This window comes from Equus caballus, chromosome 8 (genome assembly GCF_041296265.1).
Source record: "Equus caballus isolate H_3958 breed thoroughbred chromosome 8, TB-T2T, whole genome shotgun sequence".
NCBI classification, from domain to species: Eukaryota; Metazoa; Chordata; class Mammalia; order Perissodactyla; family Equidae; genus Equus; species Equus caballus.
The window spans coordinates 24,229,126-24,256,410 of NC_091691.1; the positions used below are offsets into that span (position 1 = coordinate 24,229,126).

General features: G+C 41.7%; 1 protein-coding gene across 5 annotated transcripts; it reads left to right on the top strand.

Annotated features, from left to right (window-relative positions):
• Positions 1 to 9,530: 9,530 nt before the first annotated feature.
• On the top strand, positions 9,531 to 26,610 carry RNF34 (ring finger protein 34). 5 transcript variants are annotated; one of them, XM_005612609.4, is made up of 7 exons: positions 9,531 to 9,707; positions 11,968 to 12,028; positions 19,513 to 19,731; positions 20,875 to 21,282; positions 23,069 to 23,179; positions 23,451 to 23,652; positions 25,665 to 26,610. In XM_005612609.4, exons 2-7 carry the CDS (start codon positions 12,020 to 12,022, stop codon positions 25,853 to 25,855), a joined length of 1,140 nt encoding a protein of 379 aa, XP_005612666.1. In that variant the 5' UTR covers positions 9,531 to 9,707; positions 11,968 to 12,019; the 3' UTR covers positions 25,856 to 26,610. The 5 variants fall into 5 exon arrangements, with proteins under 5 accessions (XP_005612666.1, XP_023502968.1, XP_070076356.1 ...); XM_070220255.1 differs by having other exon boundaries at positions 9,618 to 10,293; XM_070220254.1 differs by lacking the exon at positions 9,531 to 9,707 and adding an exon at positions 10,745 to 10,891.
• The last annotated feature ends 675 nt before the right edge of the window (positions 26,611 to 27,285 follow it).

Here is a 27,285-nt window from a genome sequence, read left to right on the forward strand (position 1 = left end):
GGTCTGCGCCCAGGATCTGAACCCACGAACCCCAGGCTGCCGAAGTGGAGCTCATGAACTTAACCACTACACCACCAGGCCAGCCCAGTGGATTCATTTCTTTCTCCTTGCAGTTCTACCAGTTTTTGCCTGACATAGTTTGGCTATCTGTTGTTAGGCATGTACATGTTAATAATTGTTATATCTTCTAGGGGAATTAACTCCTTCATCATTATGTAATGCCCTTCTTTATCCCTGATAACTTTGCTTACTTTGAAATTTGCTCTGTCTGAAATTGATATTCCTGCTTTCTTTTGATTAGTGTTAGCATGATATATTTTCTGCATTCATTACTTTTAATCTATACATGTCTTTATATTTAAAGTGAGTTTCTTGCAGACAACATATGGTTGGGTTGTATGTTTTTTGTTTGTTTGTTTTGTTTGTTCTGGGGAAGAGTAGCCCTGAGCTAACGTCTGTTGCTGAGCTTCCTCTTTTTGCTGAGGAAGATTCACCCTGAGCTAATATCTGTTGCCAATCTTCCTCTTTTTGCTGGGGAAGATTTGCCCTGAGCTAACATCTGTGCCAATCTTTCTCTTTTTGCTGAGGAAGATTTGCCCTAAGCTAACACCTGTGCCAATCTTCCTCTTTTTTTTGTATGTAGGTCGCCACCACAGCATGGCCACTGAAGAGTGGTATAGGTTAACACCCAGGAACTGAACCTGGGCAGCCAAAGTAGAACATGCCAAACTTAACCACTAGGCCACTGGGGCTGGCCCTGGGTTGTGTGTTGTTATTATTTTTTTTTTTTAGCCGGGAAGATTTTCCCTGAGTCAACATCTGTTGCCAATCTTCCTCTTTTTGCTTGAGGAACATTGTCGCTGAGCTATATTATCTGTGCCAATCTTCCTCTATTTTGTATTTTGTATGTGGGATACCACCTCAGCACAGCTTGATGAGCAGTGTATAGGTCCGGATCCAGGATCTGAACAGCAAACCCCAGGCTGACAAAGCAGAGCAGATGAACTTAACCACTACACCACCAGGGTGGCCCCTGTGTTGTGTTTTTTGATCCACTCTGATGAGCTCTGTCTTGTAGCTGATGCATTTGGACCACTGACATTCAAAGTGATTATTGATATGGTTGGATTAATATTTACCGTATTCATTACTGCTTTCTATTTGCTCTTGTTCTTTGTTCCTATTTTTGTCTTCTACTCTTTTTCTGCTTTTTTCTTAGCATATCAGTTATACTTCATTTTTAAAATTTTTTAGTATTTGCAATATACACTTACAACTAATCCAAGCCTGCTTTCAAATAACACTATACCACTTCACAGGTAGTGTGAGTACCTTCCAATAACAAAACAATCCTAATTCCTTCTTCCTGTCCCTTGCATCACTGCTGTCATTAATTTCACTTATATACAAGTATACATAAGTATATATATGATATATACTATATACAGAGGCATACATAATTGAATACATTGTTGCTATTATTATTTTGAACAAACAGTTATCTGTTAGATCAATTAAGAATAAGAAAAATAAAAGTTGTTATTTTACCTTTACCTAGTCCTTCTTTATATGCTCTTCCTTTCTTTATGTAGATCGGAGTTTCTGACCCCAAAAGCATGAACTTGGAGACTAGAGACTTGTCCCCCTGTCCCAGCTTTGTCTGGAGGTAGATGAGCACATTTGACTCTTCTGAGGCACAGCTTCTTCAACTGTGAAATGAAAAGGGTGCGTAAAGTGACCTTGAAGGGCTCTTCTGGCTCAAAAATTCTACAGCAAACATCGAAGGACTCATTATCAAGTCCAGAATCTCTAGGCCATAGAAAGAGCCTGTTCAAGCTATACCATTATGAGATAACTATTAAATAAACGGGATGGATGAATGTAGTGATAAAATTAATTCGTATATCAGGACCCACAAAATGGAGGCTCCCCTCAGGGGCCCGGCCAATGTCACAAATCTAAACCTAGGTCAGCCTGCACTAATGGGAAACATCTGTCAAGGAAATCTAACGTACACCAATCACAATCCTTTCACTCAGCTTTAGTTAGCTTACCTTACCCTAGAAATAGGCGCCTGCTAGCCTTCTAAGGAAATCCCTGACCTGCTAGCCAATCCTGCCTGTTTCCACAGGGTCTCTGCTAAACACATTCTATAGAACTCACTGTTGCCCAAACTCCCTCAGGAAGAGCGGTCCCCTGCTTCTGAGGCAACGTAATCCCGCAGTCTATGGATCGTTTTCCCTTGAATAAAGGACATCAAACTCATTACTAAATTGTTTTAGTTTTGTCATTTGACAGTGGTCAAAAGGTACAAACTTCCAGTTACAAGATAAGTTCTGGGGATGTAATGTACAGCATGGTGACTATAGTGAACAATACTGTACTGTATATTTGAAACATTCTAATAGAGCAGATCTTAAAAGTTCCTATCACAAGAAAAAATTTTTTAACTATGTGAGGTGATGGATGTTAACTAAACTTATTGTAATAATCATTTTGCAATATATACATATATCAAATCATTATGTTGTACACCTTAAAGTAATAAAATGTTGTATGTCAATTGTATCTCAATAAAACTGGGAAAAATAAACAAAACTGAAAAAGAAAAGGGCAACTGGCTAATTAAAAAAGTTCTTTTTAGGGGCTGGTCCTGTGGCGTAGCAGTTAAGTTTGCACATTCGTCTTCCGTGGCCCAGGGTTCACCAGGTTGGATCCCTGGTGCAGACCTACGTACCTCTTGTCAAGCCATGCTGTGGCAAGTGTCCTACATATAAAGCAGAGGAAGATGGGCACGGATGTTAGCTCAGGGCCAGTCTTCCTCAGCGAAAAGAGGAGGATTGGTCGCAGATGTTAGCTAGGGCTAATCTTCCTCAAAAAAAAAAATTTTTTTTTAACTCTGATTAGGATGTTATTTTTTCCTGGTGGGCCTTCATATTTAGTGCAGTTAATACAGTTCTTGCTACAAGTAAGCAAAGCAAAAGACTTCTCTTACAAGTAAACAAAAAGGCCAAGAAATCAACAACCAGAAAGAACACTCAGAATAAGACAGGTTTCACAGTTTGAGGGAAAGTCACACCCTAGCACTCTGATCTGGATGCTGTTTATCTTCAGTTCACGAGTGATCGTGTTTGCTTTCATGCTGTTTCATGTGCCTTCATTGGTGAAGGCCTTAAAGTGACTGTCACCATGTGATGACAGTGACAGGAACATGACCATATTTAGCTGAATCACCACCAAGCAATCTTTCCATCCAAATCCAATCTATTTACTCCTCTCTGTTCTCCCTCCCCAAATGTCCTTGGGCCTTTTGTCCATGCATCTCAACTGAAAGCATTGGCTCCCATTTCTAGAGAACCAAAGCAGAGATCCTTTGTTCTAAAAAATAACTTCTTTACTTTATCACACCTGGTAGGGGAGGAAGTTGCTTTACCAGTCAAAGAAACTCAGTTCTCTAGGGCACCATGATGCTAAGGAGAATTACGATGTTTGAAGAGGTTCATTTAAAAGTACAAAGATGGAGAAACTTTTTTTTTTTTTCTGGGAAAGACATTTGCAACCACATGGATGAACCTTGATGACCTTAGGCTAAAGAAAACTGTCTGAGATAAATCAGACCGAGAAAACCAAACACTGAATGATATCTCTTATACATGGAATCTCAAAAGACTGAAATTATGGGCCAGCCCCGTGGCCTAGTGGTTAAGTTTGGCGCAGTCCACTTCAGCAGCTAGATGGGTTCCTGGGTACAGACTTACACCGCTCGTCTGTTAGTGGCCATGCTGTGGTGGTGGGCCACATACAAAAAGAGGAAGATTGGCAGTGGATGTTAGCTCAGGACAAATCTTATAGGAGAGGTGTTGTTTAAGGGTACATACTTGCAAATGGTAGATAAATAAGTCCTGGGGACCTAATACTGAGTATTAGGACTGGACTAATATCCACTAATACACTGGACTGGGGACCAGTACAGTGATTATAGACAACTGTATTACAACATTAAACTTCCTAAGAGACTAGATCTTAATTGTTCCCAACACTAGAAGAAATGATAATTATGAGACAAATTAGAGGTGTTAGCTAATGCTACAATGGCAGTGCATTGCAATATAAATGTATCAAATCAATGTTGCGCACCTGAAACTTACACAATGTTGCATGTCAAATACATCTCAATTTTAAAAAGACAAATATACCAGTATGTTTTAACACAGACACAATGAATAAAATTACTTCAATTGTGTAGCATTTTGTCCTAAAACTAAAGAATGAGAAGGTAGAACACTGAATGTATATTTCTCTTTCTTTAGCAGTCTTGCTACTTGTAGTGGGTTGAATGGCGGCCCTCCAAAAGTTATGTCCCCCAGAACCTGTCAATATGACCTTATTTGGAAAAAAGGTCTTTGGAATTAAATTAAGGATCTCAAGATGAAATTGTCCTGGATTATATGAGTGGGCCCTAAATCCAATATCCAGTGTCCTTTTTTTAAAAAAATTGAGGTATACTTGACATACAACATTATATTAGTTCAGGTGTACAACATAATGATTCGATATTCGTATATATTACCAAATGATCACCACATCCTTCACCACAATTAGAGTTTTTTTCTTGCGATGAGAACTTTTAAGATATACTCTTTTAGCAACTATCAAATATGCAATGCAGTATTGTTAACTATAGTCACCAAGCTGTAATTACATCCCCATCACTTATTTATTTTATAGCTGGAAGTTTGTACCTTTTGACTACCTTCACCTATTTCACCCCCCCCAATGACCAGTGTCTTTGTAAGAAGAAAAGATGTTGCACACCTTAAACTAATACAGTGTTACGTGTCAATTATATCTCAATAAAACTGGAAAGAAAAAGAGAAGATACCAAGAAGGCCATATGAAGATGGAAGCAGAGACCGGAGTGATGTAGCTACAGCCAAGGAATGCCTGGAGCCCCCAGAAGCTGGAAGAGGCAGGGAAGGATGCTCGCCTAGAGCCTTTGGAGGGAGCACGTCTCTGCCTACACCTTAATTTAGGACTTCCGGCCTGTGAAGCCATGAGAGAACAAATTTCTGTTGTTTTCAGCCACCAAGTTTGTGGGTTTTGATATGGCAGTCCCGGAAAACCAATACACTACTTCTGACATTTTTTTTTATTGTGCCCATTTAAGGTCCATGAGGAGAAGGGATGTGTCCCTCTTTTTGGTGCTTGGCACATAGTGGGTGCTTAATATATGTCAAATGATATGAGCTATCAATACCGGGGGAAATTGTACTGACTCCACATTTCAGTGACAGGTGAATTGTTTCCCCAAAACTGTATAATGTTTACAATATCCATAAAGAGGTTCGATGTGAATGCAGATCTAATGTACAAGAATTAACTTGTTTTGCAAGGTCTGTCTCTTTATTAGAATAGTAATACTGGGCTGGGGATAGAAGCCTTGGCAGCTCTTCTAACTTTCATCACTGCCTCACTAAGCCTCAGGCAAGAGAGCTCATTTCTGTGGCTCAGTTTCCCAAGCCATGAAAAGAAAACCCTGTTCCCTTTCTGCCTACTAAGGAGAAGGATGGGGTTGTGGTGGGGGTGTGGGGGCCGGGGGAAGCCTGTAAAGTGCTTCACCGTACTTAAGAGAAATATAAAATGGCCCCACAGTATTTGTTTTACGCTCTGGAAACGAGTTTACAGTTCTGTTTCTGTTTCACTTTTGGTATCAGGATTTTTCAACCATTTAGCAAAGTGTAAGACATAAGCTGCCAGTTAATAGTCATTATCTCCAGTTTAAAGATAGAGAAACAAGGCAGAAGAGGGTTATATGTCTAAGTCGGCAAAGTACTTCACCGGCAGAATTCCAAAAAGATTCTATGAGTCCAAAACAAAATGATTCTGCAGAACCTTCTGTTCTCCAGCTGCAGAGACACTTCTGTTAAGTGCAGTAAGGATGGTTGAAAACATTTTTATTGTAGCAGAAGTCAATCAGACAGCCAGGGTTCAGATAAGACCCAGTGAAAAGATGCTTTTTCATTCTACCAGTGAGTAGATTTTATGACCTATCTACAACTTTGGCATTTGTGAACTCAGGTTAAGTCAGGCTAGTTAGAGAATCCCTTTCGTCTCTTAAATCATGAAATTCAAGCAACGGCCACAAAGAAGATGGATTACCTTGACGGCATAAAATAGTTATATTTGTGAAGGTGACCAAGGATAAACACAATATAGCAAACCAGATCCAATTCTCAGATAAATCCAACTTTCACTTGGCTCATATCTAGGCAACCAGAGTCATGCACTAATCTAATGATGCAACTTAACTCAGATGGGGGGTGGGTGGGGAGTGGGTGGAGAGATGCAAGCGCTGGAGACAAGGCAAGAATGGCAGAATGTAGAGAATTGTTAAAACTGGGTGAAGGATGCATGGGAGTTTGTTACACTATTTTATTTACTTCATACAGTATGTGTTCAAAATTTTCCAAAATATGAAATGGTGTAGTACAGCAAATTGCTAATCAACTTTGCAAAAGGCTCATATGGTCTTCCATGATTTATTATTTTTAAGAGAGTTTATTGCTAGAACAAAAATAGCTAGTTTTCTACCCTATTTTCTTATGAATATGCATGATAACTGATGTAGATTATTGAGTAACTTAAAATTTAAATAATGAAGCTTTTGCTACTTCTTGAATTTGAGACAGGTTTTGAAATTATTCAATTGACACATTGTGAATTCAGTAAAAGAATTTTTTGGAGGGATTAAAAAAAGACAAACTCAGAGAACAGCCCCAGCACATCCTCAGCAAGTAGTTGAGCTGCAATAAATTATCCCACGTGTCTTAGTAATACTTTTTGAGTCTGTGATACAAAGTATTAGGCTATTTTAGCAAACAGACCACATTTTCCTAAACTACAATTGGTACAATTAGTACACCATTGAAAGAAGGGTGTCATATAAAGTTTGAAACAAAGAAAAAAATTTTGATCCCACAGTGCACCTCTTTTATATAAAAAGTATAATGTTTAAGCACAAAATTCCTCTCAAGCTTCAGGAGGTCCCAACTTCAAGTATTTAGAGATTATAGACTCATGTGTACTCTATTTATTCCCTTATGATTTTTTTTTCAATATCATATTCCTTCTCAGTTTTCCAGAAGAAAGAATTCACTCAAATATTTATTGGGAGCTTGCTTTGTCTTAGGCACAGAATAAGACAAGTCTTCCTCAAGAATTGCAGGGTTTTTTGTTTGTTTGTTTTTGTTTTTGAGGAAGACTGGCCATGAGCTAACATCTGTGCCCGTCTTCCTCCATTTTATGTGGGACACCTGCCACAGCATAGCTTGACAAGCAGTGCGTAGGTCTGCACCTGGGACCCCAACTGGCGGACCCTGGGCCTCAGAAGCCAAATGTGGGAACTTAACTGCTGTACCACCCAGCTGGCCCAAGAATTGCAGTTTTAAAGTGGTCTCCAATATTTAAATCTCTCCCGACCCTTGGTTGCTTTAATTGCCTTTCTCTGGCCACTCTCTAGCTGCATTAACTCTTTTTTGTGTGTTGTTTCTCAATATCACTATCATTATCATTACTATTATTACAGCTTATTGAGATATAATTCACATATACAATTCACTTATTTAAATTGTAAAATTCAATAGTTTTTAGTATGTTTACAGAATTGGGCAACCATCACCACAATCAATTTTAGAACATTATCATCACTCCAAAAAGAACTGTGCCCATTAGCCGTCACTCCACTTCTCTCTAACCCCCTCCACTTTAGGCAACTGCTACTCTACTTTCTGTTTCTATGGATTCACCTATTCTGGACATTTCATACAAATGGAATCATACAATATGTGACCTTTTGTGTCTGGCTTCTGTCACTTAGCATCCATTTTTCAAGGTTCATCCATGTTGTAGCACGTATCAGTACTTCATTCCAATTTTGGCTAAATAACATTCCACTGTATGGATAGAACACGTTTTATTTATCCATTCATCAAATCACGGGCATCTGAGTTGTTTCCACTTTTTGGCTATTACCATCACGCTGCTACGAACATTCGCGTATAAGGCTTCTTCGTGCACATATGTTTTCATTTCTCTTGGGTTTATACCTAGAACCGGAATTGCTGGGTCCTGCGGTAAGTCTGTGTTTAACATTTTGAGGAACGGCTAGGCTGTTTTCCAAAGCAGCTGCCCCATTTTACAGTGCCACCAGCAATGTATTAAGGTTCCAACTTCTCCACATCCTCAACAACACTTACATTTTTATTTTAGCCATCCTAGTTGGTGTGAAGTGGCATCTCTTTGTGGCTCTGATTTGCATTTCCCTGATGGCTAATGAAGTCAAGTGTCTTTTCATGTGCTTATTCCTTAACTCTTGAAGTAGACCTGCCAGCTTCCTTTCTTAATGAGTTAGAAATACGGCTTTGTACCACCGGCAAATTTTTATTGAGTTTCTTTGTGCCTAGGTCATTAGAAGAACAAGTTAATACTTTCTCTTCCAGCGAAGCTCAGCTGCTGCTCCCACGTGGTGAAGGAAAGGCTTTCTTTGCATTTTTCCAAAGAAGAAAATCTGGGACTATACTGCATAAGAAGTTAAATTACGTTATCAGAGCAGCGCTTGAAGCAAGAAAAAATAAATAAGCTGAAACATAAGCTAAAAAAATAAGTATTGTTTCAGCCTAAGGAAGTGGCGTGTCGGTGTTTCAGTCCGACATAATCCACATAAGCAAATACATTAAAAAGGGATACAACAGTCTCAGGTCCTCGTGAGAAGTGAACTGACATCTTCAAGTCTCCTCTATTTCAATGCTTAAATATCGGTTGAGTCAGAGGAGAGAGGAAGAAGCGTAGGGAAACCAACCAAGCGTCATCCAGTCGGGCTGAAGAAATCGGCACCTTAATTTGCAACCTCACTTTCTCTGCCCAAATAAAGTCAACTCCAAGGGCTCGCCCGAATTCTCTCACGGTGCTAGGACTTGATTATTTTGAAGGTCGCTCTGAACGAGCAGCTGGGTATCTGAGAACCGTTGGTTCTTAAGTGTTTTCACTAAAACCTCGTTTTGAAAGGCGCGTCCTTGCGTGCGCAGCTGCCGCTGCTCACCGGGCCTTCGAGCGAGGAGACGGGAGGTCACGACCGAGGGGGAGAGGCCGGAACGCCTCGGGAGGAAATCCGAGGCCCTGCTCTGACGGTTACGACAAAAGCCTTCAAACCAACCGGCATTTTCAAATTTACCACGACCCGCCCCGCCCTCACGGCCCGGGAACTTGACCTCCTAGCCCTAAAGCCAAATCCCTGCCGCACAAGTTCCTAAGGGGACGCTGACTCCTATTTCAGCGACCCAACCACGAAAGCCTCCCCAGAGAGCGCCTCCTGCCACGCCCAGGCCCGCCCATCTCCGCTCGGGAGGGAATGAAGTCTTTCTCCGCCCACCGGCAGCGCCAGAGGCCCCGCCCCATTCCCGCCACCTCATTGGTTCTGGCGACCGGCCCCCCGAGTGTCAGCTCCGGATTGGCCGCCTCGACCGCCGCTCGGCGCGCCTACCGGGGGCGCGCGGCGGGCGTGGCCACACCCCTTACGTCCGGACGCTGGGTCGCCTCGGGAGGCGCCGTAATCGCCGCCCAAAAGGAAGGAGGGCGGCTGTGCGAGGAGCTGCTATGGTGTTCAGTTCCCCGGCGGAGCCGACCGAGACGCGGCGGTCGCGGCCATGAAGGTGAGGGGACGGTGGGGCCGGCAGTCCCTCCTCGCCTCTCCTCTCCGGCTGGGGCGTCCGAAGTGCCTTCTTTTCGCCTCAGTGGTTACCCCGCCGGCACCTCGGAGAGCTCCGCTGAGGGGCGGCCCCGGCCGGCGTCTGGGGCCCTCTCCGGGCAGGGCGGAGATCCTGGGCTCCCGGCCTCTCTGAGTCCCGCGGCAGCGCCGTCTGCCAGCCCGGGGAGGGGGGAGGCCGGCCACCCGCCGTCTGCGCCGGGCCCGGGCCGCGTCCTCGGGGGCCTGAGGCAGACCCGCTGTGCTCGCCTGAGCCCTCCGAGCCTTTGCCCGCGGCGGCCCGCCCCGAGTCCTTGAGCTAGCCCGAGGGCCGGGGACGGCGCGGAGCTGCCGCAGGACGGAGGGAGAGGAGTGATGCACGGGGTCGCGAGGCGGGGCCGGGCTCGCGGGTTGGACGTGTCTCGGGACAAGCCTGCCCGACGGGTCTCTTCGTCGGCTTGACGCGGGGCCGCGACCTGAAGCGCTGGCGGACTGGGCGCGTCTCGGCGCCGCTAGGTGCGCAGCCGATCGTTTGACAGCTTGAGTTCTCCAAGGTGGGTGTGAGCGTGGGAGCATCCCCGAGAGAAGTTTAAGAAAAGGGGGGAGGCGGGTGGGATTCTGGCCTACTTCTGGAGCCGATCCTCCCCGCTCGGTCGCTGAGAGTCCCGAAGAGCTCTGTGCAGCCGTCAGTTCGGGTATTGATTCATTCGCCGAGCTCAGCACCCAGCGGGGTGTCACCAGGTGATGCTCTTTCAGACGCAGACGGTTTCCTGAGTCCCCACGGCGGGGTGGGCTTGGTGTGGGGGAGGAAAAGAGAGCGAACTGCTGGTTTGGAACTCCACCTTCCACCTTCGCGGAGCCGCGAGGACTGGCTGCGGAGGGTCGATGGGGAGAGTCCCGTGCCTGGAGAGACTCAGCACGTGTTTCGTGATACTTTTCCTGGGTGTTAGCTAAGAGGGCGACTTGGTGAACAGAAGTAACGGAAAGCATAATCCCACCTTTTAGGAGTTTATCAATCAAAAGGGAAAACACATGCGCAAGTAACCGCATTACCAGGCAGAATGTGATGTAAGGTATCAAGAAAACGCAAAACCCGCAGGAGCAAGGAAGGCTGTTTCTGGCTGCAGGAAGCAAGGAAGATTTTTGGGATAGGTAACTTTTGAACTGTGCGTTTAAACACGAGGATATTGTAAGAGCTTATTTTTAACTTCCCAGTTTCGTTATAAAATACTACTTCAACTTAGAATACCTATTAAAATGTCTAAAACTAGCTTTCTTTCCTTAAAACCATCGTCTTACTATGTTAAGACCCGAAAACAAAGCAAGGATCTTTATATATATAATTTTACCTCAAAGAATGTCAGTGTCTTTATCAATATTAAATTCATGGCCCATCAAGGAACTACATGTAGAAGGAGAGAAGTAGGGACAGGTCCAGTGTTGAAATTTTTAATCAAGTTCTTTAAAAATAGAAGTGTTTTTGAATTTAAGTGGAAGATGCTGCTTTCTGAGTTGAAATTTTAGAAACAAAGTTTGGTGGCAGTTGAAAATGTAGAAAAGATAGATATTTTATGAAGCAAGATGCAGATCTAAATAGACATCAATCTGTGCAAGATGACAATTATGAAGATACTACTTTTCATTTATGTTTTTTATGGAAAGTAGACTCACAAAACTTGAATTTCAGCTATTTATTATTTAACTTTGTTTTATATTGAAATTGTTTAATTGTGGGGTATGCTCATCTGTAGCTTTCTGGGCAAGGTTGGTGATTCCTGCTATGGAATTCTAACATGTGAATGTTCATCTAGGCAAGTACTTCTTTCAGTGGAATTAAAATTACTTTAAAAGCTGAGCAATCAGACAAGTGCATCTTCACTTATAGCCAGGAGCAGCTGATTTTAGTATCTGTGTGGAAGGGGTATTTACTTTCTTCTTTTAATTTGTTTAGAAACTGATGTTTTGAAATAGGTTTTACCTCTCAAAGACTCAAGAAACTGTTTAACATGAGAGTAGCGTCTACTAAACTCCCTATAAGGGATTTAAAAATAAATCCAGATTGGTGTCCTGTATGTAATTTAATCCTCCTTCCTGTTTTTCCATACTTATATTGATCTCACCCTTAATTTTACTTAATCATTTTCATTCTTCCAAGTTCAAAATGAGATATCAAGGAAAAGGTAATCTGTTGAATGTAATTTCCTTTTCCTTTTTTTTTTCTCTGAAAGGTGAGGGAATGATGCTAAGGATCAAGTATGAAAAAGAAAACAAAACACAAACATGAGACAGGTAACATTTATGATCTCCAGCTCACGTTATTTTAAAAATCTATCAATTTAGCCAAATATCTTGCCTAAAAATATTACATTTTTAAGATGAGCATCATGTAGCCTGCTTAAGGTCCAAATGGTATGAGAGAAAGAATTTAGAATGTAGAATTCCCTGTTTTGTGGTATATGGTCTGATATCTGGTCATTGAGAGAGCAGAGTTCCCTGCATATTGTACTTCAATTGAAGCAGCAGTTTCCATAAGAAATCCTTTCACATTTGAAGGAGCATGTTTCTCAAGTGGCTCTAGTTAGAGCAAAGATTTTTGCTGATTATCTCAATTGTTTCTTCTGCTTTGCTTTAACTTCGGTAGGAAAGTTTAACCTAATTGAAATTTAAACTGTAAAACTTATTCTTTTACATCACCAGCACTAAGATTTGAAGGATTTTTTTGTGTTTAACATAAGGACATTGAGTTTCAGTAAACTGGTTGTTCAGAATTTAAAACAAAGCCTATAGTGAGTGAGTTCTCTGAGGTGCTGCAAGAATTGAATCCCTGCCTCGTCCTAGTAGCTTCTTACAACATCCAAGAAAAACAGTGTTCTTGAATTTGAAACTTCTAGGTTTCTATTTAAAGTAACTGTGTAAAATATTACCATATTCAATTTAGAGTTCTGGCAAGCAACTCCTAGGAGGTGGCTTTATTGTTACTGCTGTTTACCCAGTTTAATCAGAAGCGGATGATCTAGTCTGTGAGCGTTTAGTGTCCTGCTGTTTTCAAATCCGTCAACTTACTCTTTGTCTTTGACGTTTAATCTTCCTGGAAACCACCATAGCTTTCCTGAGTCTTCCTTCTAGTTTGCCTGGTCACTGTTACATTTGGTGGAGTCATTAAAAGGGATCACATCTGATGTAGTTTAGAATAGGAGTCGAAATTTGTAGTAAACTTTTTATTAATTCTTTAAATAGAGCCTTTAGGAAGTATTTTCCCCCCAGGGATTCTAAAAGCACATTAGATCAGGCACATGCTCTGACGCTCAATCAAAGACAGCTGAACCTTGAGGCGTGTTGAAAACTCTGGCACTCTTCCAGAAAGAAGGCTGGGCTACTGTTTTTGTGAAGAAACAGTACATTTCCTCTTGCTTTTGTTGACTGAAATGGTGATTGAGAATGGGTTTATGTTGTGTGAATCTGACTGAGGAATCAGAGTGCTTATAAAATTGGTAGTCTGTTGTTATGGAAATAAGTGTCACAGTACTGGTAACCGTCAGTCTTGCTCTCCTGCAAATTGTTTAGGTTTGTGGCTAACATGCCCTCCGCTCCTTTATACTGCTGCAGAGGGGAGGGAATTTCTAATTCATTCTCTGGGAAGGAACAGTAGAGGAGGAATGCTTTCAGCCTTTCTGCTACTAGAGAAAGAAGAGGAACTTTTGTGTCAGTGAGTTTTAGCCAAAGAGCTAAACATGCTTGGCTCAGTACTTTCTGGGAACTCCTCAGATCTGTCTTCCTGTGGAAGGATGGCAGTCTGGTCTCCTAGATGATAAGCTCCTGTCGCTCAGCTGTGCCAGTGACTGGGTGGCATATTATCAAGACCAAATAGCTGCAGAGCTAAAGTCATGTTCTCCACTTGGTGTTATTAGTAAAAAAGCAAACATTTAAATTTCTATTTGTCTGATTTCTTAATTAGTTCCAAATTGGGAGTGAAAAAAAGGTAGTGGTATTGGTGCCCTAAAATTTTGGTGCACTGGCTTTGAAAAAAGCACAAGAACTGGCATCAGATACCAGAATAATGTGAAGAGATGTAGGTGTCTGGGGCAGGGCAGATAGGAGGCTTTAGAATGTAATTTTTGACTATAGGCCGTGTAAGTTTTTAATATGATGCCTGGTTCTTAACCAGCCAGGCACGCCATGGTCCTATGGCTGATCTATTCGGGAGCAATTTTGGCCTAAGGGGGTGTGTAGGAAAGGGATTAGATTATCAAGAAAAAGTCATTTTCAGTAGTCATTGACGGCTAGAAAATAAACTGTAAACACAGCTAAATTCCCTGAGCTAGGAGTTTTATGCCAGTCATAGGTAAATAGTTACTCTATTCAGTTATTCTCTCTGTTGTTTTTGAATTACATTCATGGTCAAGGGAGGAAATGTAGCTATCTTTACAGATTATTGTTCCTTTTAACCTCTTGGATTCATGTGGTTTAGCCAGTAGAGTCCTACTCTCAACCATGGTCCCAAGTAGGATTTAGAATTGTTAGAAGCCCAGATCATAGCTTTGGTTTTCAGAGGTCAGACCTTGGCTTCACTCATGGAAGGGTAGTGGATTTTTTTTTTTTAATCAAATAAAAGATGGATGGTGACCCTTACATAAGGAATACGCCTCTTTGGTATTGAGGCAGAGTAACAACTCAGTGAATTTACTGCAAATTCAAAAGCCAAAGTGCTGCGCCTTGTGTACTGTCTGTCTAGGAATTGGGTTTGCACAGAAAATCTAGGAGGAGATGGAGTAGTTTGGAAAATATGCTTCAATCTTACTACCAAAAGGTGAGCAACAAGTGAATAAAAGACAAATAAGGGAATGGAGGCTGATTAAACTGGTGAAAGATCTTAGAGGACAGGAAGACAGAAATGGAAAGAGAAAGAACATGAACTTGAGTCTTTAAAGCTTTTAGAGGGAGGATGCAAAAAGAGGGAAGCTTTTTGGTTATTACCCTAGCAGATAACTGGGCTCCCCGAGGAAGTGTGACAAAGGCAGAGAGTCAAGAGCCCAGAGGATAAATTGACGTCTCCCCTATTCTTCCCTACCCCGCTTCAAGAGTCCACATTCAGTAAACTGTTGGGAAGATGCTGTCTTAAATCGTTCCCTAATTGCTTTTATATAGATTCTGTCACTTGAAAATTGGGACTGTTATATCAAGTAGCAACAGAAAATTTGGGCGGATTTGAGAAGGGAAGATCGGTGTAGGACACTTCAAGCATTTTTGGGTGAACATCAAGGTGACACTTGTTAGGTAGGGATGCATGTGCCCTGAGGGGACATGCAGAAGAAACTTGGGAAATTGGGACTTTAAGAGAAAGTGCAGGAAAATGAAGCATACTAAAAGAGGCAGGGAGATGGAGCCCAAGCCTGGGGGGATTCGTCTTCTGGGTGGATTCTTCAACTCAGAGGTGAACAAGGACAAAAATAGTTTAAACAATGGCTGTTTTTTGAAAGACCCAGAAATCAGTGTCTTTCTCCTAATATTGAAGATTTCACACAAGAAAACATGTAAAGGAATAAGTTAGGAAATAAAAATTTGGGCCAAAAAGCAAAGAGCAAATAAAATGAAGAAAGGCACCAAATTCCAGCAAAAGTTCCAGGCCAATAGGTGAAAAGGAAGTAATGTAAGAATCAGATTAAATTGTTGAAAACTTAGCTGAGCCCTTCTGAAGGGATTAGGGGAAGCCATAGAGGGAAGGGAAACACCAGAGTCTTGTCCCACTGCTGCGGGGGAACAAAAGGAGCCAGGTTATGAGGAGCATGCGGCTGAGGTGTTGGCCCTAGAACTCTAGAGGCACGGGCCTCAGAAGTAACCATGACTCCTTCCCCTCAGGAATCTGCTGAGAGTGATTCTGCAGCAGAAACCATGTAGGCAGGAAGGAGAAATCCCCTAGACTAAGCAGGTGTTAACCTTTTAACCTTGGCTGTAGATTGGAATCACATGGGGATTTTAAAAATATTTTGATGCCCAGGCTGTACCTCAGACCAGTCAATCTCTGGGGCTGGGACCCAGGGACATCAGTATTTTTTAAGGCTCCTCTGGTGAGTCCAACCACTGTCTTAAGGATAGTTTCACAGGCTTAGGCAGTTTCTTAGCAAGAGACAGTGATAGCAGTCCCTGTGGTACAGGACTCAAAATATTGGCTCTGAAGAAGTTAAGGAGGTCGAATCACTAAATAGATCACTTTCAGTTCAGCACTGAGGTGCCAGAAAACACGGGGCTTCAAGGGGAAATGGAAATTAAGTTTTTAATGGGGAAGTTCACATGTTCCGCTTTGTCGGCCCGGGGTTTGCTGGCTTAGATATCGGGTGTAGACCTGTGCACCACTTGTCAAGCCATTCTGTGGCAGGCATCCGACATATAAAGTAAGGAAGATGGGCACAGATGTGAGCTCAGGGCCAGTCTTCCTCAGCAAAAAGAGGAGGATTGGCAGCAGGTGTTAGCTCAGGGCTAATCTTCCTCAAAAAGAAAAAAAAGTGCTGGATGGGAAATAAAGGTACTTCGAATAAAACTAGTGACTGGAATGGCCAGCCTGGTGGCATAGTGTTTAAGTTCATGCACTCTCCTTTGGTGTCCCAGAGTTTGTGGCCCGGATCCCGGATGCAGACCTACACATCGCTCATCAAGCCATGCTGTGGTGGCTTCCCACATACAAAACAGAGGAAGATTGGCATGGATGTTAGCTCAGGGAAAACCTTCCTCAAGCGAAAAGAGGAAGATTGGCAACAGATGTTAGCCAGGGCCAATCTTCCTCAACAAAAAAACCTGCCAAAAACAAAACAACAACCCACTAGTGACTGGGGCTTCCACTGTTTCTAATTTCTGAACTTTTAAGAGGGCTGGAATGTTGCAAATGCTACTGTCAGAGGATAACAGTATACATAGATTTATCCTTCAGTATAATGCTAAGAGTATTCTTTTATTGGGAGATTTTGTCCAAATTTAAGTTCACAGATCTAATGGGGCTAAAACCTAGATTTTTCAGTGTTTCCTCTTTCCCTCCGCTATACTCTTTGGCTGAGTTATACCAAATATTAGGTTATAGCAACATATTTTTGCCTGGGCCAACACTTCGGGGCTTGACTTGGGCTTTGTTTTTTAATTTTAGTTTTATAATGAGATGGCTGAAAGTAGATGGAAGTGTTCTTTTCATTATTTTCCGTTCTGGGGAATGAAGAGGAAATTCCCTCCCTTTTATAGAAATGTGAGGAATGGGATGAAATTGTTACCCTCCAATATTGATGTCTATACAGAGATTCCACCTGTTTTCCCAAAATAAATCCTCCTGTTGCCTTAACCAGAGCTGTGAATATTTTCAGCCTAGAATTTTAATGATCATACTCATTAATATGGTTTGAAACTTGTATCCTTCTTTAACTCTAGTTGTAAAACTGATTTCTGGTATAAAAAACAAAATGTGTGACAGTGCTGTTTTTAAAAGGGAGTATCTGGGGCCGGTCCTGTGGCCAAATGGTTAAGTTCACGTGCTCTGCTTCAGCGGCCCAGGGTCTCGCCAGTTTGAATCCTGGGCGTGGACATGGCACCGCTCATCAAGCCATGCTGAGGCGGCATCCCACATGCCACAACTAGAAGGACCCACAACTAAAAAAAAAAATACACAACTATGTACCCAAGGGGCTTTGAGAGAAAAAGGAAAAAAAAAAGGGGGGAGTATTGTTTGAGATTTTAAGCCCACTGGATCAGAATCTTTTTTAACTTTATTACTCTTTCTCAACAAGACACAATTTGGACTTGCTAGGTAGCACACAAAATTTAAATAATGTTGCATTGCCTTTAAAGAGGTAATATAAAGAAACTTTTTACACAGTTAATTACTCATCAGTCATGGTGGTGGAACTAGATGCTGTGGAAGAAGTTCACTTGAGTTAGGGAGACAACATAACCCAGGAATCAGAAGGGGGATAAAAGCTAACACAGCTGTTTAATTGTTTAGTAGCTAGGTCAGCAGCAAGCTGAAGCTTCTCAAAAACTTCTTTAAACTCTTGGAACAAAGAAAAGTTTATCTCGGTGTTACTTTCTGCAGTTAAGGTATCCCCCCCAAACTGTTATGTGCAGATTTAATTTTTAAAACGTTTTCCATTGTTTTAAGAGCTCACTGTTCAAAGCACTGTGGATGAATCCTTTGCTAAAAGAACACTCAGTTTAAGTGAACTGTTAGTAAATCTGGATTTTCATGCTTTTATGTTTAAATGAACCATGGCTCTAGAGTCTGAGGTATGTGTTTATTTAAAGGTATGAACTATTAATTATAATTTAACCTGACCTTTAAAAGCATCGCTATTTCTTAAGAATTATAGAGTATGAAGCCATATAATACTTAAGTCAGTCACCCTGATACTTAAGACTGTTTGAACCTTGTATTGTGGTTTCTTATTGCTTTACCTACTCTTTTCCTTATATTTAATATAGCATTATTTTTGTGGGTAGTAGCAAGAATAGCACGATCCTTCTACAGCATTCCATATAGCCTTTTAAGGATGTTAAAAAAAATTTTTTTAAAGAGCTTGTTGGAGAAACAGTAGATGTTTGACAGAAATAATAAAATAAATGAAACTGTATGATTGTCATGTGCTGCCATTTTAACTAGTAAGACCTCACCTACCTGGACTTCCCATTACCTATCACATTATCTAGAGTCTAGAATATGCTTAAGAATTAGGACAAGGGACAAAAGCCGATTGGTTCCAAACACTATAGCATTTATACTTTAAGCATGGGAAAATGCCTTGAGCCCTCACTGAAAATGATATTTGTATATATACTTCTAACAAGCGCGGTTATCAGGTTTCCGAGTCTGAAGTCGGAAAGGGGACAGGTTGCTAGAGCTGTAGGTGTAGTGACAGCACTGGTGGCTCACAGGGAAGAGAGGAAAAAACATGAGGCAATAGATTAGTTTCAGGCCATTTGGTGGAGTGGCAAATAGCCCTTACACCTCGAGAGGTCATTTTGGTTGAGTCATCAAAAATTGTGTTTAGTATTTTCAATTTGAAAAGGTAGGATAACTCCTTCTTAAGAATATTTTCCTTAGTGTCAAATTAATATATTTTTTATAAAAATTTTGGAAAGTAGAGAAAAACTTAAGAAAATAAATTATAGGAGTTACATTAAAAATCTAGAGAGAGCTTCACTTGACCTTTTGATATTTTTCCAGTCACTTAAAAATATATTTTTTTATTTATGTAGGCCGTAGTTTATTATGGCCAGCTACAAATGGGAGAACAGAAGTTTAATGAAATTCAGTAATGTGAGTTTATATTCTTTCTGCTGAATGACAGCTGGGTAAATCAGCCCCAGCGCAGTCGCCAGTTTAAGGGCGCCAGATAGAATCCAGGCCACTCAGTTACATTTGAATTTCAGATAAACAATGGACAATTGTTTTGGTATAAGCGTATCCCAAATATTGCGCAGCACGCACTTCTAGCCAGTCTTTTTCCTATGCATGTGCACATGTATCTCTGAGTGTATGTAGGTTTGTTTGTTTTTTTTACAAGATTGTGTTCATTTTGTCTTTTCCTTTTGTTTAACGAGTATTCTTAATGCCAAATATTCTTTGCAAATGCCAGGAAATTGTCTCTTTCCAAATTGCTTGAAATTTTGACACTTAAAAGAATAATCTGAAAGTTATTTAGAGCAAATATACCTCTCCAGAATGGCATTCTCTGAGGATCCCAGAGAAACCAGGTTCCACTTAGCTTTAAACTCTGGTCCCTACTTGTGTTCTTTTTTAGGCGGGTGCCACGTCTATGTGGGCTTCGTGCTGTGGGCTGCTGAATGAAGTCATGGGAACCGGAGCTGTCAGGGGCCAGCAGTCAGGATTTGCAGGAGGCACTGGTCCATTCAGATTTACACCAAATTCTGATTTTTCCACTTATCCACCAGCACCTACAGAAGGGCCTAATATAGTTTGCAAAGCCTGTGGACTTTCATTTTCAGTCTTTCGAAAGAAGGTGAGTTAGATAAAATTTTACATACAAAAGACATGAATTAGAATTCTTGATTGTATGTTATTTTGAATACTAATGAATGTTTATTTCTTTTTAGAAAAATATCAGAAAGTTAGTCCTATTAATCATTTCCCATTTAGAAAAGTACTCAGTTGGAGGGACTGTATCACTGCTCAGGTTTTCCAACTAGACATATTACTTGTCACATTGCTCAGGCATTCTTTCCCTTGAGTTCTGTACTTTGATTGTTCCTGATGATGCTTATGTTCTGAAGCAAGAGATTTAATTAGTCTGCAATTTTGTTCAGAGATGATTTACTATAACTGATCTCAAATTTCAAAAAATGTGTCCCTATCCATATTCTTAACTCAAGTGAAGAAATGAGTATATTAAGGTAACTAAATACTGTTTAGAGATTCACCATGAAACACTTGGGCTAAGACAGTTATTTTCTCTAGGAGAGAAAGTCATTCTCTCTGAGAACCATCATCTTGCTATGCCATCTCACAGTCTTTGATCATCAATTCAACCCTTTGAAATACTTACGGAACAAGGTGGTGTTTGTGGCAACAACATGCCAAGCAGAAATGACCACATCTTAGTGGCTTCTGTAAGCTTTGCTACTAGAATGGCTTTGATTGGGATTAAAGCTCTGTAGGGTACTGACTACTGTATTAGTGGGGTCCTCTGTTTGCTTGGATTGACTTTGAGAGATCAGTTGTCTTTCTCTTTCCATCTGTTATGTTTTTGTCCCCTTCTCCAAATGGGGAAATTGTTTGCATAGGAAAAGAGCAGGAAGAGTTTGTAGTTGTGCTTTCTGTTTTATGTGGTTCAAGTCAGCGCTGTTCTGCTAATTACATGTTTGCCTCAAGGAGTAGAAAGGTTTTAATTCATTAACACAAGAGTGTATGTTTTTCTTAAAGGGCTGTATTTGAACTTCTGTGAATCCAAACTGCCTCAGCAGTGACTGTTTTGATTTTCATGGCTTTGGGAATACAAAAATGCCTGTAAGAATAGTCTGGTGCCATGGGGGACTTGATAAGAACCAAAATTGAATTTTAATATAAGGCAAAAAGAAAACTAGTGCTTTCACAATGGCTTGTATCTGGCTATCATTAAATGCTTCTTTTCTATCTGTTTCTTCAGCATGTATGTTGTGACTGCAAGAAGGATTTTTGCTCTGTTTGTTCAGTCTTACAAGAAAATCTCCGTAGATGTTCCACTTGTCACTTATTACAAGAGACGGCCTTTCAGCGCCCTCAGTTAATGCGACTGAAGGTGAAGGATCTACGGCAGTATCTCATTCTTAGAAACATACCGATCGATACCTGTCGGGAGAAAGAAGACTTGGTGGATCTAGTCCTGTGCCATCATGGGCTGGGCTCTGAGGACGACCTGGACACGAGCAGTCTGAACTCCTCAAGGTCCCAGACTTCTAGCTTTTTTACACATTCATTTTTTTCAAACTATACAGCCCCCTCTGCTACTGTATCTTCGTTTCAGGGAGAGCTTATGGGTGGAGACCGGACCTTAGGATCTGGAGCGTTGGCACAGGTATGAGGGCATAATTACTCCAAGGGCCTGGCACATCTACCCTTGGCCTTATAGTGAGGCCTTTAGGGCTTGATGAGTCCTTGCAGGAGCAGAGGTTCCACAAGCTGCTGAACTCTGCACTCACAGGCTGTCCTGATGGGAGTCGTGGCCCCAAAGTCAGCTATGTGAAGGTCTCCAAAATAGCTCATCAGTCTCTTGACCTTAGTTACCTCATTTTCCCTTCCTTATATAGTTAAATACTAACTGCTGAAATAATGACTGTGAAAAGTAGCATAGAAACATTTGCAGGACTATTTGTGTGTCAGTGACCATGGAAACAATAGTGTAAGTTGACCTAATGCCCAGTGGCCTTGCTACAGTAAAATTGTTTTTATTTAGATAATGGGAAATAGCCATCCAAATTAGTGAAAGAATGTGGTTATGTACTAATTTTAAAGAAATGACAGTGCAGAATATTGTCCCAGTGAGGTCCTTGGGCATCCTGATTGAATAACATGCAAGTGCTTGTAATTAATTTTCAATTTGTATATATGAATGATTGTAAAATGCTGAAATAATTGTTTTGAACATTTCTGTCCACATTTAATTGTCTTCTCTGAAGGAGTTAAAAGCAGAGGGAAATTGGTCTAGTTGCCTTTTAAATAGTCATAAATTAGATAAGTACAAATTAGGAGTTTTATTCTTTTCCGAAATGAGAGCTGGCATAATTATGATGCAAACATAAGATCCATCTGACTTCTGTGCTACTGTTGGATGTCTGATACCACTTGGGAGGTGTGGGTCTTTGGATGCTACAGTATGGCGCTTATGAACCAGTGGGGTAGAGTATTTGAAACTGGAAACTGACTCAGGCTGTCGTAGAGCTATGGTCAATAAAGTCGGAAGAAAAAAATGGGAAAGAAGTGCACATAACCCAAATCAAAGGGATTTCTGTTCTTCCTAATGAAAGACTACCTTTGATTGGTGAGGAATTTCGAAAATCTAGAACTAGCATCAGCCATCAGTGAAGAAGTCTTAGAGAGCATTCGTTTTTCTTTTTTTAATTAAAAAAATTTGTTTTTAAAGCTTGGCACCTGAGCTAATAACTGCCAGTCTTTTTTTAAATTTTTTTATTCTTCTCCCCAAAGTCCCCCAGTACATAGTTATTTATTCTAGGTGTGAGTGCCTCTTAGTTGTGCTATGTGGGACGCCACCTCAGCATGGCCTGATGAGCGGTGCCATGTCTGCGCCCAGGATCCAAACCAGTGAAACCCTGGGCCTCCAAAGCGGAGTGCGGGAACTTACCCACTCAGCCACGGGGCCAGCCCCTAGAGAGCATTCTTTAGAATTGGAATGTCCAAGTATGATGTAGGATTGAGATCTTTTCAAAGCAAATGCCCCTGACACTTGGGCTGATTTTAGCCCTTTAGTTTCCACCTGTACCTTAGAGGTTCCAGTTAAACCACCCATATGCAGGTCCTTTGATAATGACGCAGTGCAATTCCATACGCTTATGGCTTTGGCATTCCCTGATAGGATTTTCCTTGGGGAGTTAATATTCTGGTTAGGTTTTACAAATTCACACACACATAGGAATCTGGTTTTTGAGATAACTTTATGGAAGGTAGGGCCCAGCCCTTTGGGAGGGGCAGAGGCATGCAGGATTCAGAGAAGTTGTGGAATATGCCAGGTGTTGCAGTCATTCTTGGGAGAGGACCTATGGAAAGTCTTTCTCCAGTGATAAATACGGGTTGATACTGTTAGGAAAATATGATTCCTGACCTAATCAGATCCATTATGTCTGTAGGTACAAAGTGAAGTAGCTTCAGCAAACACAGAAGATGATGATGATGATGATGATGACGATGATGATGAGGAGGATGAGGATGAAGATGATGAAGGAAACTTGGAGGAGCGGGTGAGATCTCCTATAAAATTTTGTTTCCCTGACATGTCAACCTGGCAGGCAGTTAAAATGTCTTTGTGGACTTTTGCTAGATTAGGACAGGGTGTTTCTTCTGTTTGGATGTAGCACAATATAGAAAATACTTCAAGGACTGAGGAGAGGTCTGGGAAGAATATCCAGGGCCAGTGGTGACTATAGGGTGAAGGGAGCATGCCATTTTCCTTGCTGTGGGGAGGTCTGGATTTGCAGGAACAGAGGTAATGGAAGCGCTCTCTGATTTCAGACGCCTGGCCTCTCTAAGAAAAGAGTGAGAGCTTCGCTGTCTGACCTGTCAAGTCTGGACGATGTGGAAGGGATGAGTGTGCGCCAGCTGAAGGAAATCCTGGCTCGGAATTTTGTCAACTATTCTGGCTGTTGTGAAAAATGGGAGCTGGTGGAGAAAGTAAACCGGTTATACAAAGAGAATGAAGAAAACCAAAAGTCATGTAGGTTTCTTTTTTCTTTTTTCCCCTATAGATCCTTCCTTAGGCTTTTAAAAACTGAGCTATTTTGGTCACAAATAAGTCAAATTTATTTTTGAGAAAACTATGCATCCTTTTACTGAGTATGAATTAGTTATATGAACCTGTTTATAGATCTGTTAAATAGTAAGTTCATTATGCGATGTGGGCTCTCAGACTACCATTGCCACGTGAGTTAGGCAATCATCTGTTCAGTCTGATTTTCCTTGCCATAATTTGTTAGAACTCTAATGAAATTCATTGTCTCTAGAAAAATGATTGTTTTCTCACTAACTCCTCCGGCAGGCTAATACTTTGGTTATTTCAATAGTAGCTTTTAAATCCTAACAGTGGAAAAGAAAGTTCCATGGAGCCACGGTAGTTAAGGAGTTCTTAGCATCAAGTAGGAGGAGTTTCTTTGTAAGTCACAGAAAGCTGAAGTCAAGAACTTCTGTTATTGATGAAGCATGGAGCAGAAGTCCTCAGCAGATAATAGTGCCAAGCCATAGAGCACTTACAAGCAAGAAAAAAAGAATTCAGTGGTGTTCAGCCTGACAAATATTATGTTCCTATCTAGACTGAAGCAGTCCTCACGTCATTTCTCACAGCCTGGGAAACGGTATTCTGGCAGTGAGGGGAGAAGTCAGTTTACTTAGTAGATGTACATGCCAGCTGTGTGCTGGGAGTGCATGGCCATTTCCACTCTCCAGGAGTGTACGGTAGAGCAGGCCACGGCATGCATGGTTGCCAAAGTGCCTTTCTCAGTTAACTCACTGCTTAATCTATCCCTGGTCTAATCTCCAGGCTTGTGGAATACATGGTGTGTTTTGAGCACAGCTGGAATACTTTCCTAGTTTGACTGGCTTCAGCCACTTATGCCGAGATTCACCCCAATAGCCTAGTCTAATCTGCTTGACAGACTCTGGCTCCTCTGCTTTATGCTCAGAAATTCTAAGTGTTAGAAGGAACCTTCCACGCAGGAGAGGAGACCAAGGCCCAGATTCTGATTTACTCTCAAGAGCCCTCTAGTGTCTTCTCCATCAGCTTATCTGTCATCTCGTCCCATGAATCCTTTCTCCTCAATCCCCAGGAGTGGAATGGGCTATGAACTAAGACCCCAGATTACAAGACTCTTGACATGGCACTGTTTATTTCTCTTAAATCCAGAGACTACTGGCCCTTTAAGCTTGAATTCCTGTTCTTTCTAACCGTATTCGTGATTCCCCTCGATCCCCTCTATGACCTATAGAAAGGGAAGCCTCAGTGTCCGTAGCTCTATGGCCAAACCCCAGACTGAGATGAACTTTTTAAATTCATTCAGCACCTTTCTTATTCAGAGCCTAGATTTTCTTAGAACCTAAATCTGGCCACAGAGCCAGGATGGCCTATCCCTTCTGAGTTAGACAGACTTTAGCAGTACCAGGGTGGCTGGGAACACAGATGGCTTTTGAGATGCTTCTAAGGCTGGGGTCGTGGGTGCCTTCTCCCAACTACAGGCTATTTGATGTACGACTCTTCATAGCTTTCCTATCAGTGTGGAAATAAAGCTCCTCTTTCTACTGAGATGAGGCTCCGGAGACTGCAAGTTTCCTAATGGCCACATAATTGGGCTGGAAATTCCAATGTTCTGACTCTGAGGCCCATATGTACGACAACCAGGGTTTCTTCATTTTTATTTACAGAAATAATCTATCCTTATCACAAAAGCCTTGAATTATATACAGATATAAAATAGAATTAAATAGCTAACATTTGTTGGGCACTTCCTACCTGGCCTTAAGCCAAGCATTTCTCATTTATTCTTCACAAAACTCTGAGATGTAGGCATTATTATTATTATTGCCATTTCTAGTGGAAGGAACCAAAGTGTAGAGAAGTTGGGATTATTTCTCTTACAACACTGGGCTCATTCTGGGCCTGCCGTGGTCACAGCAGGTGACTTCTCAGCCTCCATCAGGTGGCTGTGCCCGAAGCCCCAGCACTCTATTGCCTTTCAGATGGCGAGCGGCTGCAGCTGCAGGACGAGGAAGATGACAGCCTGTGCCGTATCTGCATGGATGCCGTCATCGACTGCGTCCTGCTCGAATGTGGGCACATGGTCACCTGTACCAAGTGTGGCAAACGCATGAGCGAGTGTCCCATTTGCCGGCAGTATGTGGTACGGGCCGTGCACGTGTTCAAGTCCTGAAGCCGAGCCTCTCCCCAACAGGACACTTGCCCCAAGCTTGAGCCCAGGCATTTCAATGCACAGAAGGGACTGGATACTTAGTGTTCAAAGGCTGAAACTATTTTTAAAAATTATTTTCACTACTAACTGGGGACAGAAAGATCCATCCTAAGTTGCAGCAACTTTGGTCCATGCTGTATGCCTGTCAGCCTGTGGACATGCTCAGTTTCCCAGGTTCCTCCGGGCTTCATCACACATCCACGATCACTAATTACTGAAGTCAGACTGCTTACAACTGCTCTCTTTGGAGGACATTTATCCTGTTCTCTTATTTCTCCTTCATCCTATTTTTAACTTAAACTACTCAGATGTTTGAAACTTCTGTTCTTTGGATGAGATCACTGTCCTCAAGTGGCCGACATGGTTCACACTGAGCAGTGGCCCTTCTGAATGTTCACTTTATTAGTCATGTATATTTAAAATGCTACTATTTGATGAATGTAAGTTTCCACATTGTTTCTATTTCTGCGTTTAAACGTAACTGGGAACAACTGACATTCTATAGTCAACTGCCAGGGCCTTAGACTAAACATGTCCATTCCTGTTCAGGTACAGCTTTTTATAGCAAGGGCTGCATCTAGCTTCTTTCATTAGAAAAGTGTGTGTGTGTTAAATTCTTTATTAATGTGTAATCAGTTTACAATGTTTTGTATAGTGAAAGTGTATTTTCCCGCTAGCTAATTTGAACTTTAGGAATAAAATTAGATTTTAAAATATGCTTTTGTTTACATTGTCCTGGTCAGTTCCTAATTCACTTGGGTACAGCATAAATGAGTTGTCTGTGCCTAATCTCGCTCCCTTCTTAAGAGATGGGAGCACCTTCAAAGATGTTGCAACGATCTACCTTTGCTGCTGACTTACCAGCAAGGTTAACTACTGACTTGCTATTTACCATGACTAGGTTTCATGCTGGGTGCTTGATGGTCACCTCCAGCATCTGAAATAGATACTGTCTTGCTTTGCAAATGGGGAACCTGACCTCTGAGAAGTTAAAGAACTTGTCCAACTCTCAGTTAAAAAGTGGCCTCGTCAGAATTTGAACCTAGCTCCGATGCCAATGATTTTTCCTTAACTCTGCCAATACCACATAGTAAATGAGAAACCTGAGACGTGAGCTTATGCAAAAAGGTCTTGGGGGCCAGCCTGGTGGCACAGTGGTTAAGTTCACGTACTCTGCCTTGGCTGACTGGGGTTTGCTGGTTCTGATCCCAGGCATGGACCTACACACCACTTATCAAGCCATGCTGTGGCAGGCGTCCCACATATAAAATAGAGGAAGATGGGCACAGATGTTAGCTCAGGGCGTCTTCCTCAGCAAAAAGGTGGGTGTTAGCTCAGGGCTAATCTTCCGCAAAAAAAACAAACAAACCAGTTCTTAGGACATGATCTGA

Excerpts from the sequence above, each read along its gene's own strand:
- RNF34 (XM_005612609.4), top strand. Across the intron at positions 21,283-23,068 it reads GATCTGGAGCGTTGGCACAG|GTACAAAGTGAAGTAGCTTC; the intron begins GTATGAGGGCAT and ends TTATGTCTGTAG. Across the intron at positions 23,180-23,450 it reads AAGGAAACTTGGAGGAGCGG|ACGCCTGGCCTCTCTAAGAA; the intron begins GTGAGATCTCCT and ends CTCTGATTTCAG.